General features: G+C 46.4%; 1 protein-coding gene across 1 annotated transcript; it reads left to right on the plus strand.

Annotated features, from left to right (window-relative positions):
- Nucleotides 1–3923: 3923 nt before the first annotated feature.
- On the plus strand, nucleotides 3924–4319 carry LOC124521306 (40S ribosomal protein S15a-like). Its single transcript, XM_047092406.1, has one exon. It carries the CDS (start codon nucleotides 3924–3926, stop codon nucleotides 4317–4319), a length of 396 nt encoding a protein of 131 aa, XP_046948362.1.
- Nucleotides 4320–17342: the final 13023 nt, after the last annotated feature.

The following is a 17342-nucleotide window of genomic DNA, read 5'->3' on the forward strand; positions in this document are numbered from 1 at the left end:
TGAGCAGGTTCTGGAGATCTTGACTCCAGAATGTGAGTCAAGAGGATGTTCGCTGAGAGGATAGGTGGGCACAAAACAAACAGAGACGGCAGCTGCCACCTGAGCTTCACCAGATGACGGACACGTGGAGCCAAAGCGCTTTGCTGCCTCTGGATGGATATAAAGCTCACAGAGACTTCTAGGGCCATGTTTATGCGTAGGTCTTTGTAAGCATTATGAACAAGCGAGGACTTGATTTTGATTTTGGTTTCCATGGAAGATATTTAAGCACGAAATCATATCATCGGTCTTGTATTAGAGGGGGACGGTTCTTTAAAAAAGTCTGCGATGGCCAAAGAAAGACACTGGAGGCAGTCAGTCAGAGAAGAGGACAGCAAGACAGTCCAAGTGGAAGATGACTGCAGCAATGAGGAGAGAAATCATGGCAGGGGCAGAGGGTGGGGAGTGGGGAAAATACACGTGTTCAGCTCAGAATAAACGATCAAGCATTTAATACCAGCAAGAGCTAATATGTATTTCATGTGCAACCATTCTGTGCTCAAGGTCCATCTTCACTATCTTAACTTCTCTTAAGTAACTTTTAATTACTAGACCCATTTCACACCCAAGGAAACTAAGAACTCAAGTATCTTGACTAAGGTCAAACAAATAGCCAGGAAATACTGAGCCATAACCGAGCTCAGTTCTGTCTGATTTCCACGCCACCGATGGCTATGACTCCCTGGTGGTCCGACATTGGAGGCAGAGAGAGAGCGTCCTGGGAAAGAGTGTGCTGTTGACCAGGACTCTAGCCACACCCCGAGAAAATCAGCAATCATCAGGATCAGAACCACACAGTAAATGAGCTAACTTCAGAAAATGCTTAACTTGAGGTCCCCGAGGGATGGAGGTGTCTTTAACGTAGTTAGAAAGAACTGATGGGCTGAATCAGAGTTCAGAGATCTTCAGTGCATATAAGCTGTGCAACCCGATAACATTTTTTGGAGTAAAACTCTGGTGTACAAGTAAAATAACAATGAGATACCACTACGCAGCTATTAGAATGGTTAAAATCACAAACACGGACAACGCCACACGCCGGCAAGGCCGTGGAGCTCCGGGAGTGCTCACTCACTGCTGGTGGGAATGCAAAATGGTGCGGACACTTTGGAAGACAGTTTGGTGGTTTCTCACAAAACTAAAACACTCCTACTGTGTGATCCAGCCATCGGGTTCTTCAGGATTCACCCGAATGACTTGAAAACTCACGTCCCAACAAAAATCTGCACATTAATGTTTATAGCAGCTCTATGTACAGTCGCCAAAACTTGGAAGAAACCAAGATGTCCTTTAATGGGGGGATGGGTAAACACACAGTGGTCCATCTGGACAATGGAATATTATCCAGAGGTAGAAATGAGGTCAAATGAAAAGACACGGAGAAACCTTCATGGGCACCGCTAAGTATAAGAAGCAAAGCCAAAAAGATACATACTGTGTGATTCCAACTGTATGGCATTCTGAAAAATCAAAACTGTATAGAGTCCTTAGAGAGTTTAGAGGTGGCCCGTGAGTGGGAAGAAGAGGTGAGTGGGTGAGTGGGTGGAACACAGGGATTTGGGGCAGTGTAACTATTCTGGAAGCTGCTGAAATGGCAAATACATTTGTCCAAACCCATAGGATATGTGACACAAAGGATGAGCCCTAAGGTAAACTATGGACTTCAGTTAATAGTAATGTATCAATATTGACTCATCAGTTATAACAAATATACCGAGTAATGCAAGGTGTTCATATTAGGGGACACTGTATGGGGGGAGAGGGAGGGAAATAAGGGAACACTCTGCACCCAGTCTTTCAATAATATTGAATATTGTTCTTTTGAATATTTCAGTACACCTAAAACTCTAAAAATTAAAGCCTCTAATTTTTTTAAATGTGTATGAAGAGAGCCAATGATGATATTTGGAAAACACCGATAATTAAGAGCTGAATGGAAGAAGAGGAGGTGAGTTTTTAAAAAGGAATAAAAAGGAATGAATTCCAAGCTACCGAGCTGGCCGTCACAGCCAACTGTCAATTGTTACCGAAGTAATTTGACGGATGAGGCTCCCTTCAATCCTCAATCCCATCGCATAAGAATCCAAGAAAGATTAAATATAAATGTTCCTAATGCGTGTGAATGTATTCAGCTGATGCCTGTGCAATCACCACTTTGGGGGCCACATGAACAGCAGCAACTCTGTGTCTTTCAACCTAGGACATTCACAGGACATACAAGGCATTTTCCTGCTCTTTCAACTCCTCTGTAATCACAGCTGAATGAGGAAGGAGAGGACTTCACAGCCATGCTTGGCGGCCCCATTATACATTTGTGACCATTTGCTTCCGGTGACCCTTGGGCCCACCGGGTGGTCCCATGCCATTTCTCTGCCCCACCCGCTGTCTCTTCTCCCAAGTGACTCCTATGCACCTCCCTTGGTTTCTCAACTTCCGTCTCCCTCTCTGACCTCCCCAAATGCATGGGAAAACTCCTTCGGTTGGCTTTCCCTGGTGGGGGAAGTAGACAAAACTTTTAGACTCTGTAAATGCAGCATCCCCCAACTCACCTCATCTGCAGCCGTATTCTTTGGAGCTCGACAGAATCATAATGATCATGAAATTGATACACGAGAAGATGGGGCTCACAGATGTTGCACCCTTTTGAAGATCAGAGAACAGATGTGCGATGGTGCTCAATACTCTAAGTCCACAGCCCAGAACTTTCCCTGCCAATCCCTTCAAAGTTTTGTAGCCATTTGCCACATGTATCTAAGGTGGCATTACACCACAGTAACGCTAACCTCTTTTTTAACCTAAATGACAAGTTCTTTGTAGAGGTTCTCTCAATGATCACTTGTCCAAAATGTAAATATTCATTTCAGTTCTTCTGACCTGAGTTCCAGCAGCTGCACATGGAATAAATTCCATGTTATTTTAGAGGATTGCAGGGTCAGCTTCAAGTACCAGTAATGGTAGACTCTGTGGGCACATGTGTGTATGCATGTGTACGTGTGCATGTTTGTGCATGTGTGCGTATGTGTGTGCATACAATCTTCTTCATTTTCAGTGTGTGCTAGAGTAGATGCCTAGCACACAGCAGCAACTAAATAGATGTTTATTAAATGGAAGTGTAAGTCAATGAATGGATGAATCTTTAACAACAGAGCTTCTGATATATGAGTCAACCTTTAATGCAGCCTCAATGGGGGATGCATGATTTTTAGCTTCGGTCATTCATGGTTAAGTTCTACCATGATGACCTTGGACAAGAAACCTTACCTTTCTGAGATCCAGATCCCTTATTCACAGAACAGGGTAGAACTATGTATCTACTTTGCAAGTTTGAAATTAAAAATAGTAATAATACATGAAAGGTATTTGGCCACAGATATTTCACTGCCAATAAATGGTATGCTTTATGGCTGTCCTTGTTTATAATTCTCTAACACACACCCTGAGGGTTTTTTAAACTCATGGAAACTTACTGTTAGTAAATAAAGTACTACAAAGTTTTAAAAACTCTAATCAGTAAAGGTAAAAATTTGGGGACGTAAAGATAAAAATGAAAGCAAGACACAGTCAATGGGCTAAGAGTTGGGTGGTTGGTGATTACGGAAATTACACAGCATGTGGAGATACACAGGGTCCCTCCAGGACTGAGATGGGGGCCTTAGAAGGGACCCCAGAAGACGATCATAAGAAAAAAATATGCACATAAAGAGAAACTCTAAATAACTCTAAAGATTAAAAAAAATCTTGGAAAGTGTTATGGACTAAATTGTGTCCCTCCAAAAATTCATATTTAGAAGTCCGAAGCCCGAGGATCTCAGAAGGTGATTGTGTTTAGAGTTGGGGTCTTTAAAGAGATGATTAAGCTCTTTCCAACATTTTTCCATGCCTCCATGATGGTACGCATGAACGTCCTGGCAGATGCTCTCAAGGGCAGCAACAATGCCAGTAAGAGAGGCAAACACCAGGTTCTTCTTAGGCTCTGCTCCAAAGTCATCCTCCGGTTTCTAACTGTGATGATGAAGCGTGTTTACATTGGTGAATTTGAAATGACTGATGATCACAGAGACGGGAAGACTGCTGTGACCCTGACAGGCAGGCTAAACACGCGTGGAGTGACCAGCCCCAGACGTGACGCACAACTCAAAGATCTAGAAAAATGGCAGGATGATCTGCTCCCGCCCTGCCAATTTGGTTTCAATGCACCAACAACCTTAGCTGGCATCGTGCACCATGAAGGAGCAAGGCAAAAACACACAGGAGGGAAAACCCCGGGATTCCTTTTCTAGGGAGGTAATACACACATGCAAATCAAATGCCTCAGAGGGAAAAAAGGGAGAGGTAACTAAGGTAAAATAAGGCTGTTGGCGTGGGCCCCACTCCAGTATGACAGATGTCCTGTTAAGAAGAGGAGGGGAGGACGCGGTCATGCTCAGAGGGATGACCACGTGAGGACATGGGGACAGATGGTGTCTACACTGCCCACACCTGGATCTGGGACTTCCCACCCCAAGACTGTGAGTCAGTGAATCTCTGTTGTGTAAAAGCCCCAGCCTGTGGCGGCCTGAGCGGACTAAGATGAGGGTCTAAGAACTACCGTGTATCCCACACCCCCGAATGGACCTTTCCTGAACTAGATCTCAGCGGGTCACGTTAGAGTCTTCTCCTTCGTGCTTACACGTGTCTTGGCAGGTCGGCTTTCCATATTGCACTTGAAACTTGCCCGGGTACAGAAGAACATAGTCTGCAACTTGCCCGATTCTCTCCCCTGCTTTCATAATCCATGTGCTTGTGCTTCAGGGACAGGACATAAACAGCACATCCTCTCTCCATGTTACCGATTAAGATCACCATAGAGATTGCTGTAGCAGATGCTATGTTTATATTAAGTTTATGAAAATTCACCAGGGACACAGGCTCCATAAAATGCACAACACGACACAACCTGCTGATATCAGGATAACCATGCTATTTTCTACGTTGCAGAAGACTTCTTTGAAACAGAGAGGGTAGCGGTAGTCACTGACGAAACTTTCACTCGGTGCCACTGTGGGCCAGGTGACCACGGGTGGCGGAGGAGGAAAGAGGGCTGAGTGGGACTTACCACAAGTAAGAAATGGAGGGAACAAGGAGACCCAGAGCCCAGTCCATTATATGGGGCACGCTGTATTTCAAAATGTGTGTCTCTTGCAGTTACTAAGAACTGTATGCCATGATATCAGATCGTTTGTGTTTACTGGTGGGGGAAACAGACACAACTAAACTTCCATTCTATTGGGCGTGTGGCCTCGGAAGCAGTACCGTGGAATTCTCTCCATCCTCCCTCAGCCTTCCCTGGGCTCTTACATCCACTTTATCTTTTTCTGCCCTTTTCTCTGCCTTCACAGCATTTCCTTCGGTCCCCACGACCGCCCTGGCTTCCTTGTTACTTCTTCCTCGTCTCCTTCATCCTTCCTCCTCTTTAGATTTGTGTTTTTCTTGCCTGGGTGGGTCAGTGGGTTGAGCGTCCACCCTTGATTTCAGCTCAGGTCATGATCTCACAGTTCATGTGATGGAGTCCGTGTTGGGCTCTGCCTTGACCGTGTGGAGCCTGCTTGGGATTCTCCCTCCTCTCTCTCTGCCCCTCCCCTGCTCGTGCTCACTCTCACTCTCTCTCTCAAAGGAAAGAAATATTGACAAATAATAATAAAGTAAGAATAAAAATGTTGTGGTGGTTTTTCCTGTGCAACTGCATTTTTAAAAAGAGATGAACTCCGCACATGCACACGTAAAAGGAACAAAAACAAAATGGACAATGGAATGCTTTTATGAAAATTAACGGGGTGATCCCTCACCTGATAATCCAAGAATGTGAGTTCTGCAGAAACATCCCCCAAATGACAGATCCTCTCAGTCGAAGGACCCGGGGAGACATAGACAAAAAGTCCTGGATTTATAGTCTTTTAATATAACAATCCAGCCCGGCTATGAAACTGGGCCTACTGTATGTATCACACTCAGATTATTCCCAAATTTTTTTTTTATCCCTGATGGAGACGTAATGGTTTGGAACACTTAACTTCCTGTCTTGGTCCCACATGGGGCAAGACCTCAGCAAGGAATTTCTCCAACTCATGCAGAAAGTCTGACAGTATCGTTTTCCCATCTTCAGAGAAAGCAAGGGGTTTGGTCTCACACTTTAGCAGAAGTATCACTGTAATCGTCTGAAGTACAGAGCTTGAAGAGAGTGTTATGCTCAGATATGGTCTGAGCAGGCTCCAAGCTGGGAGAGGAAGGGGGTGAGGTGGAGAGGAGTCCCAGTGAATTGTTCACGGCAAGCTAGATATCAGCAGGTGATGAGACAGGGACACAGGTCTAGCTCCTGGTGGGGGGATGGTAGCAATTAGATGAGTTTTGGGGTCTCAGGCGGTAAAAATATTCATGACTTTGACTTCTTTTTCCAACTGTTATTACAAAGTATAAATTTATTCCATTTCTGAAGAAACTGTGAGGTGATTCACCAACTAATTATGCACTAACTTATTCATTTCCTTTAGGTTAAATGATATAAATTTTCCTCCTGAGATGCTTAACTGAGTCGAATTCACCAGAGTTTTTGAGGTGGGAGTTGGAAAGGGAGAGAGATGCTCTCTAATTACCTCGTGTTGGAAAAGAGGTCACAGCTTGCATGTCCAACACTCACTAAGGGCCATTCTAGAGTTTTCTTCCCTTGGCAAATGAAACAGAAAGCCATGGTTAATTACGCTTTCCATTTGATATTGAATGCTTTTGGTTTAAAATTTCAAAGAAGCAGGTAAATTGGTGACAAGTCTCACTCACAGTGAGACTCTCTTCTCCAAGAAACATCTCCACGGCCGGTGTGGGGTGGCTGCGTGGGGCCAGAGGCTGGAAAGAAACAGCGGTTTGGAAACCATGAGGTAGAAGGTACAGGATCATGTGACAGTGACCAAGAGACCTGGAGACTGGTTTGTTCTTAAATATGGAGCCCATCAAGCCACTGACTGCATAAGAGCCCTCCCCCAGAAGCGTCAAGGACACTTGGAATTGGAAATTGGAATTGGAAAGCTGGCAGATGAAACTATTTCCTTGGCCAACCAGAAACAGTGGAGCCTGTGCCACAAATGAAACATAGGAAAAACCACCCAAGATATGCATTCGTTCCCTCGTTGTGGTGACAAGGGAAGGTTTATAAAGCCGTCTACTCTGGGGTAAGGAAAGAGCAGACAATGATGTCACCATGTCGTCAGATCAAAGAGCGTCGTTCACCATGGCACCACCATTGTCTTCATTTACCAGTAGGAAAAACTAGAAGTGACCTTGCCTTCCTGGCACACATTCATCCCAGGAAGTGACCAGTCACCAGGACCTGCTGGCTTTCCAAGCCCTCCCACTCCGGCCGCTCCATCCAAAGCACGTCGGTTATTATCTTGCCTTCAAGACTGAAACACCCCCGGGAGCTGCAGCCCCAGGCAGGTGAGACGAAGGCAGATAAGGACTCTAATCCCTTAAGAGCTTTTCCAGGGAAGATCACTGGTTTCCCCAAAGGAGATATTGCATTTGCTTGAGTTTCACGTGTAAAAATTCCTCGATACAGTGTTTCAAGTTATTCTTCTATTAGTCAAAATGAAATTTAAGTCAAAATCGGTTTTATATGTGTTATTATGACAACTTTGTTACTACAGAAAACTGTTGACCTACAAAGATCAAATACATATAAGCCTTAAAGACATGATGAGAACAGGGGCGCCGGGGTGGCTCAGTCGGTTGAGTGTCCAGCTTCGGCTCAGGTCACGATCTCACAGCTTGTGGGTTCGAGCCCCGCGTCGGGCTCTGTGCTGACAGCTGGGAGCCTGCAGCCTGCTTCGGATTCTGTGTCTCCCTCTCTCTGCCCCACCCCTGCTTGCGCTCTGTGTCTCTCTCAAAAATAAATAAACACTTAAACATTTAAAAAAAGAAAAAAACATGACAAGAATAAAATTGGGTAAAAAATTGTTGTGAGCTGAGCGGCCGGCGCTGTGGGTACCGTGGGCTGTGCACTCTGTGCTAAGTGCTCTGGAGTCTATGCTGCGCTGAGGACTGTGTCCCGTGTCCTGTGAACCCCTCACTGTGTCCTATGCCCTTGCGCCGTGCATCCCGAGATGCGGACTCTGTGAGTATGCGCACTCGGGTGTACTGGGGTCCTGTGTCCTGTGTCCTCTGCACCGTGGACCGCGCCCTGGATACTCTGTACCGTGTCCGTGCATGGTGTAACTCACACGACCTGTAATTGCTAGTATTATACGTCATTTCTTGACTGTGAGCTCTAACTGATAAAATTATTCAGCTCAGCTTTCCCACTTTTTTGCAGAAAGAGGACAGCAGAATGTTAGTACAATGATTTCTGTGCACAGTTGACCCTTGAATCATGCAGGGATGAGGGACACTGGTCCCAGTGTGATCAAAAACCCACCTGTAACTTTGGACACCCCCAAAATTTAACTACTAATCGCCTACTATCGACCCAAAGCCGTACTGATAACCTCAACAGTTGACTAACACCTATTTCATATGCATATATACTGTGCATATATAAGGACACATATACTGTGCTCTTATTAGAAAGTAAGCACGAGAAAAGAATGTAATTTTAAAAATCATGAGGAAGAGAAAACACATTTATAGTATATACTGTCTTTACTGGGGAAAAATCTGTGTGTAAATGGACTAGCACAGTTCAAACCTTGTGGTTCTGGGTTCAACTACAAGTGGTTCTCCATAAATTATTTCAGGCAAATACTTGATAATTGTGCTTCTGTGTATGTAATCCTACACAACTAAAAAATTTTCAGTACATCATATGGCAAGAATTCATCAGTCAAAAGGTTTCGACTGCAGTTATAATCTAAGAAAACGGTATATATTTTGGATTCTATATTTCTATAAAATTCTTCAAAGGCATTTTACGTAAAGGGGATGGCTTTTCTTAAGCAGAAATTTTCTAGCTTTTTCCATTTGTTCTTCCTTATCTTCAGCCTTACTCATCACCTCTAATTTTGAAAACGTTGATTTAACAAAGCAAACTCACATTTTACTGAAACATCACTAGGAAATAAATCACTGTGAAAAAAGATATTTTTAAGAGAACTTTACTCGCCTAATAAAAAGACAAAACAGAAGAAGGTTAAATCCCCTTCTTAGCACCACGAGGCCATGTCTACGGATGTCCACGGAACCAGTTTGAAGAGTTCTTCTCTAGAGGACTAAAGACATTCTAATAGGTAATCACTTTCTCAACAAACAGATGAAAAGCTGAAACACAGCAGAGCTGGTCCCAGCCCTCCGGCGCATGGAAAGAACAAATCTCCAGGAAAGACCATGTGCTCCTGAGGAAACAGAATTTGTCCTTCAGCCGCCCTTCCGGGAGCACGTACACTCAGCACAGCCAGGTAAGGGCTCTGAGGTCAAGTCTAGGTGCGGAAGCAGCTTTACCTGAGTCATCGCGGGAGAGAATCACGACCCTCAGGATCCGCAAGGCCCGATCAACCCAGGACCCTTCCAGGAGGAACACTGTGGCCTGGACAGGAAAGTGCCAGGTAACATCTGGAATGCACCTGCAAACCCTCCTCCCACCCTTCCAATAACAACTCATGCCATGCATTTGGGTAAATGTGAACCAGGGAAAGGAAGATATTCAGATCCGGGATCGAGTGGCACTGGCACCTCCAAGGAAGCCCGTGGCCACTTGAAATGCCCTGTGGCCCACCGGTCACATGGGGCCTTAGCTCCTCAGGGATGCCGTCCGTCTCACGGGGAACTGGGCACCACGCCCTCATCTCGCAGTGTCCTCCAGGCCTGGGCATATGGACAGACCAGAGACTGATGACAGTTGGCAGAAGTTAGCAGCTGGTGACACTTGGCTGTTATGTTGGGGTGGGCCCAGGCAGAAGTCAGAGGGGGACTCCCTCTCCCTAAGAAACTTGTAAATGGGGAGCTGCGGAAGTGAGAGCCGCCACAGACCTTCTATAGGCAGACACTGTCGTTCCCGGTGACTTACGGCACGTTTGATTGGCCTCTGAAGAAGACCCATGTATCTCTGAGGAAACCAGCGCATTGCACAATTATTGACATTAACTGCTGCCACGTGTCTAGACATTTTACCCTTTCCCAAGGCAATTTAATACTTCGCCCGGCACATACCACGAAGCTGCTGATTTAGCGAGTGCATTTCTCCACTCATCTGGTGAGACAGAAAGACAGGGGCCGGGGGGCAGAGATGAGCTTAAAGCCACCCACACACTTTTCTTTCACTCACTCGCCAGGACAGCGATGTTCTATACCGGACATAACCTAATGATATCATGGTCTCTAAATGCTTGTTGTAATTTGTCATACGACTGTAGTGCAACTGACAAAATAATTAATTGGTGACCCCCCAAACTTTCACTCCATTAAAGTCCCAATGCACCAGAAATTGCAAACGTGCACGAGACCCACAGCTTCTGGGTTACATGCTACAAAGAAAAAAATCTAGGCAACACTTTGCTTCCACCAAATTTGAAAAATACATCTGCGGCGGTGCAGAAATGATGGATTCGTGTTGGGTAATGACCTCTGTGGGTTTCAGTCATTTCTGTTGAATATCTGTTTCTCCAAGAAAGAGGAAGCAGATGATTTGGGACACAAGATCAGTCTTCCAAGACAGGTGCTAATTAATCCAGCGAAACCACAACCGGTATACCGAAAATCGATAAAGGCTCCCGAACAAGCAGAGACTTGGGGTGAGATTTGTTCAGTATTTCTTCATTACATTGAACGGACTCTCCACTATCTGATCCATAACCGATAATGAACCGTAGCACTTATTTATAAAGCCCCAGTGTGAGACTTCAGACCTCCGGTGAGGTTTTTGGAAGACTCTGAAATGTCCTGTTTGTTTGTAGATCATGAAATATCACACCAGTCGGCACATTTACGTGTGAATGTGGAATATTTCTCTGCTAAATGTCAGATTTTAAAAAATCCTAAATAACAGACACCTGGGGGGCTCAGTGGCTTAAGCGTCTGGCTCTTGGTTTTGGCTCAGGTCACCATCGCATGGTTCTTGGGATCAAACCCCACGTGGGGCCCTGCTCTGACAGCTCGGAGCCTGTTTGGGATTCTCTCTCAACCTCTCTCTCTTTGCCTCCCCTCCTCTCAAAAATAAGTAAATAAATAAATTTCTTTTAATGATCTGACGTAATAACAATTTCCTGATAGAGCTAAAGCTAGTTGTTATTTTGGATAATACTGTTGATTCTTTCAGCCAATAGAACACCTACAATTTTTCAGGCATGAAATATTGAGTCCTCAAAAGATGAATAAGCTATGCTTCCTTAATTGTGGACTACTCAGAAGGAAAAGCAAGTGATGTCAAATGTGCTACAAAAATGTTTTTGAGGAAAGACACGTGAAAGGGGGGTTGGGGGCAAGCAGCAGACGCAGGGATGACCAAAGAGACTTGGAGCAGGAGGCCAGCAGGTCTATGGTTCAGAGCGTCAAGCAGAGCTTGTGTGAGCCCACCACCCAGGGGAAGAACCAGGAGTCATCAGTACAATGACATCTACCTCGGCCCTACCTTGTCGCCCACACACGTCCCCCCGAAAAGCACTCCTGTTCCCAGGAGCTCTCCAAATGGTGACTCAAACACCCGGGCTTGGTCTGCCATGTGGCTTTTTCATTTTTCCTCTGTGGTTCCTAACATCATGATAATGGGGTTGTCTTCATTTCAGCCAATCAAATGGAGAAAAGAGACGGGTTATCGAACAGGGCCTTTTTGACGAGCCAGGCTTGCGATACGGCACAAATCTCTCACGCTCGCAGCCCCTTAGCCAATTCTGTAGATGGCGTGACCGAGGTGATGGGGGTGAGCGGTCACTCCCCCACATAACCCCGTGTTCTCAGAGGGGAGCAGGGGTCTTCCATGAGCACTTAACCTCCTCTGCCCCGAATCTCCATCTCTTTCCAGGGGGTGTTTCATTTGTTTCGCTAATATTTTCTTTCAGAGTTTTTTCAAGGTTGGTGGATGGGCCAGGAGTTTTGTTCCGATTTCCCAGTGAAAGACGAAAGAACTACAGCAGCTTTTTACCACAGTGGCTCAACCAACTTTTAAAAAGAAGGATAAAACAAAAGAGGGGCCCAACCATCCGATTTCAAATCTCGTTAGATGGCTGCTGTGGTCAGGGCTGCGGACTTGGCGAAGGAAGAGACACACGGATCAGGCAGACCGAGTGCCGGGCTCGGAAGTGCACTCACACAAGTGCACGAAGCTGATTTTTCACCACCCAGCAAAGGCAATTCAACAGGCGAAAGACGGCATTGTCAGCCCATGACGCTAGAACACTAGGGTATCCATGGAATACGTATGCATATACTGACCGAAGTCTACACCTTATACAAAAATTAATTCAGAATGTATCAAAGATTCAAATGTAAAATGCCCCACTGTGAAACGTTTAGAAAAAAAAAAAAAAGACCCTTCAGTATCTAAGGTTAGGCCAAAAAAGTTTCTAGACTTCACACCAAAAGCCGGATCCATAAAAGGAAAACGTGACACACCGAACTTCGTCACAAGTAGAAGTGTTTTTCTCTACGAGAGCCCCAGCTAGAAGATGAAAAGACACGACAGAGTGGGAGGAAGTGCTGGTAAACCGCGTGTCTGACAAGAAGCAGGGACAGAATACGGAGAGGACACGCAAACTTCAGCAGCGGGAGGGACGGGTACCGTTGACGCCTGGATGTTTCAGGACCCACTCGCGGGCTTCCCACCGCACTCGGCAAAACACGCACTTGCGTTAGGACACAAGAGCCGTGGCACTTGGAGATAGAAATCATCAGCCTCGTCCCAGGCTGTGGTTTAAGAAATCAACTTTAGGTCACGTCTGGGCCTCTTATGCTCTGCCCATCAAACCTCAATGAAATACTGAAGGAGAAACCGACTTCATTATTCTACTCCGGAAAATCTATTCAAACTCGCCCGGCCCGCCACACACACGCACACTGTTATGGAAATCAGTAATTCAGAGGGGGGTCTCTGCAGACCCCCTGCGCACGTGTGGTTCAAGTCCCAAGATGGTGGCCGCTCTGCACAGGGGGCAAGAAGGCTCCCGATTAGATCAAAGATGGCATTTCTTTGGCGAGACGCACACGACACAGCGTGTCTTTAGTCACATGATATTCTTTCAGAGATTTTAGTTTGAGGGACGCGTGAAAGTGAATTTCTCACGGGGAACTTTAATTCAAATCGTGATCCTCCAACTGTATCACATTTCAGGCTGAAGTGGGGAAAGTACACCGAGGAATGGGTGACGCTTCCTACGGAGAAGCGGGTGTCCGTGCAGGGTGAACGAGAGGTGCTCGGCCAGCCCTCTGCTCCCACGCCGACGGATACGCGGCACCAAAGAGCAGCCACAACGGGAATCTTGGTCCCACCAAGTTTGAAAACCCACATTCATCACCGGGAGAAGAAAACAGCACCGTGCTACTATTTGCCTGGAGGATGTGACTTGTCTCCAGCCGACGGTTTGCAATTACACCCTTCCCGGCGTTCCTTCGTTTTCAGAAACTGCATCATAGCTACACTGACAGCTCGGGCTTCGGGACAGGTGCACGTTTCCATCTAGACACGGAAGTCACCGCCGCCCCCACCCCCGTGCTCGTTCAGTAGGGCACAACCACCCGATCAGCAGACCATGCCAATGCATCCGACCCGACCGCGTCTCGTCCGTTCCAGTCTCCTGGACCCTAACGTGGTATGGTCTCCACACCAATGAGCCCACGAATGTGCTGCTGGAATGTGACCACCACGTTCACACACCCACCTGCGAGACGGTAGAGCCCTCAGGAATGCTCTTTGTCACAGACCGCCTCACACGGCAGAGGAACAGGCTTGTCCCGTTTCCTCCTCCCGGAATCAGAGCCTTCCGAGGACAGCAGGGCCGCGTGAAACAAAAGATAAATGTGGGCGCATGCAATTACAACGTGGGGTGATAAGTGCCTTCTGAACAGAAGCTCCCAGAAACATTTGAGATGCTGAGTAAATCACCGTTGAAATAATTGCATCGAAGATACACAGTCCATTTCCAGTCGTGCAAACTGAAGTCAAGATAATAAGGAATGGTATACGTAAGCAAAGAATTATATTTCCATCCAAACTTTCTTCATAATCCTGAGGAGGGTTTTTATCATAGACAATGGCCTTCAACCTTCATGTTCTCATTAAATCAGTATTGGAATTTTTTTTTAAATTTTTTTTTATTTTTTTTATTTTTTTAACGTTTATTTATTTTTGAGACAGAAAGAGACAGAGCATGAATGGGGGAGGGGCAGAGTGAGAGGGAGACACAGAATCCGAAGCAGGCTCCAGGCTCTGAGCTATCAGCCCAGAGCCCGACGCGGGGCTCGAACTCACAGACTGTGAGATCATGACGTGAGCCGAAGTCGGACGCCTAACCGACTGAGCCACCCAGGCGCCCCAGTATTGGAATATTTAAATGTACAATTGAATTTATTTATTTTTTATTGTTTTTAATGTTTATTTTCGAGAGACAGAGACAAAGCATGAATGGAAGAAAGGCAGAGAGAGGGAGACACAGAATCCAAAGCAGGCTCCAGGTTCTGAGCCATCAGCACAGAGCCCGATGCAGGGCTCAAAGCCACGAACCGTGAGATCGTGACCTGAGCCGAAGTCGGTCGCTCAACCGACCGAGCCACCCAGGCACCTGTAAATTTGAATTTAAAATGGAAAGGTATGTTGAGGACTACCAGTCGTGTAACTCCCAAAAAGAAAATATACATCCTACACATACGTACACACACACACACACACACACACACACATGCACAGCCATAAAACACTTCCGGTAAGTATCCCTGCCAGGCGTGTACAGATGAACATGATGTGTACAGGTATCGCACCCACTCACAAAGGTCCCACAGAATCGAACAGCCAAGCTCATTGGGGGAGCACGAGGTGTGGATTTGCATTGCAGCCCCATTACTTACCGGAGACACAACCTTTGTGAGCATGAATGACTGTCCGAAAAAAAATGGGCAGTCTTTACTGCCTATCACATAATATTGTCTTTATTGCCAATCAATATAATAACATGGTAATTATTATCATAAAAATAATTATTTTTAAAGGTAATGTACACAAACATATGTATTTTTGCAAATAATGCTACCAGTGTCTTAGCACCTTGTCACTAGATTTGTTGGTAAATGAACCTCCTTGTCCAACTTCATCCAATTCCTCTCGCACTTATGCTTAATTCTAACTTACGTTTGTCCTTTTTTGCTGTAATCATGTAAGCGATTCAATCTTCCTTTGACTTTGACTCCAATGATGAGTGGTTTGCACACACATTTATAAGACTGATCGCTGAGGCAGCTCGTGAATAACTTGGGGCTGATTCTCCGTGTCTGTACTCACCGCTCAGAGACAATGTGAAACGTTACAGGCCAACTTATCCCTTATTAAGTAACCTGACGCCTCATCATTAACCTTCAATGCCAATGGCGGAAGTTCTTGCATAGAAAAGTTCGGAAAATCCAGACCCATTGTTCCTGTTTCTTTCCCTCATTAATAAAGCTGGGGGAAGCAGTTTCTGGAAAGCGTCTTGTACATGACGTGACCTGTATTTTACAACGGTGGTAAGTGGTCGTTGCCAATTTACTGGAGAGATGGCAGACGGGAAGAGGAGACGGAAAAAGTATTCTTGAGGACTTTCCACGTTTAAAATCAGAGAAAGGAGCTGTGGAAAATCACCCTTTAAAGTTCTCTCTTAAAAAGTGCCCTGACCCACGTGCCCTCATCATTGCATATTTCAACTAAATGACTATTTTTGCTTAGGGCTGCGGAGCTAAAATGCTTTGGAAAGTGCCGAATCCATCGCCCCCAGAAGCGTCACCTAAATGCAGAATGCAGGATGGGTATCATTAGTTTTGAAATCTGAGAGAAGAACACAGCTTGGGTTTTCAGGGGGAAGAAATCATTCAATTTGTAAGCGAATCTTTGACATCAGACGAGTTCGGTGGATGCATACATCTGCACGAAACACACTCCGTGTTTTACCCGTTCTTCTCGCTCTTTCCTGCAAGGGAAAGTAGGCGTCTCTTGTGCTTGACAGGGACCTGCGGTCAGGTGACACGGGCCACTCTGACCTGGCAGCAGGGAACTAATGGCCTGAAAGGCAGCAGGAAAGAAGAAACCAGGGGTCCACCCTGTAAACCCCGAAAAATACGCGAACGAATATCCTTGGGTGAAAAAAAATACACTTTTTATATAAAATGACATCTTCCTTCTTGCACAAAAAATAGCTGTTCACCAAAAGCCCGACATCTAAAATAAGCATCAAAAATGGAAAGAGAGTAGGGGCGCCTGGGGGGCCCAGTCGGTTAAGCGTCCGACGTCGGCTCAGGTCATTATCTCGTGGTCTGCGAGCTCGAGCCCTGCGTGGGGCTCTGTGCTGACAGCTCGGAGCCTGGAGCCTGCTTCGGATTCTGTCTCCCCCTCTCCCTCTCACGCTCTGTCTCTCTCTATTCCTCAAAACTAAAAAACAAAATGTTAAAAAAAGAAGAGGTTTCTCTGTGTTGCTGCGTTAATAGGTTTCCACGGGGCCAGCAGGTGCCCAGAGCGCCCGTTACTTCAGTCCTACTTGCCGCCCGGCCCGAGTGCCCTTGTCAGTCGCAGCCCGTGTCCTGTCCCAGAACACCAGCAGGCTGTGGGGGCCACGGCCCATGTGTCTCCTCTGGACCTGTCCTCTTTTTAACACCAACTTATCCTTCGTGCCCCAGGTGTCCCTTGTCTCCCTACCTCTTGTCACTCTGAATGACTGCGCCACCTGACCTCATTCCCCGGCTGTGTTCTGCTCCTGGTGGCACCACGTCCGTCACCTGCGTTCCCACTGTCCCTGTCCACAGGCTCCCCCTTTCCGGGACCACCCGCTCGCTCACACCCGCACGGAACTGGACACCCATCTCCCTGCGTCTTCCTTCCACCCTCACACTTTCTAGTCCTTCATCCAAAACGCCTGGCTGTGCGGCCGCCGCACGTCCCGGGGACCCGCCTCTGCCCCTGCGTCCTGTCCCCTCCGCACCCAGCCACCTGCCTCCCCGGCCTGAAACTTGTCTGCCAGCACCGTTCCCTGCTCAGCTCCCAGTGTCCTCGCAAACGTTCCAAAGGGCAGGTGCCCTGTGACTATCTAGAAGGGGACAATAAAACCAGTGCACAATGTGGGGCCCCCGGGGGCCCAGTCTGTTGATCTCCGATTTCGGCTCCGGCCCGACATGGTGGG

The sequence above is a fragment of the Lynx rufus genome, unplaced genomic scaffold, assembly GCF_022079265.1.
Source record: "Lynx rufus isolate CCGP_SWC_20201006 ecotype Redwood Valley unplaced genomic scaffold, mLynRuf1.p SCAF_3, whole genome shotgun sequence".
Taxonomy (NCBI): domain Eukaryota; kingdom Metazoa; phylum Chordata; class Mammalia; order Carnivora; family Felidae; genus Lynx; species Lynx rufus.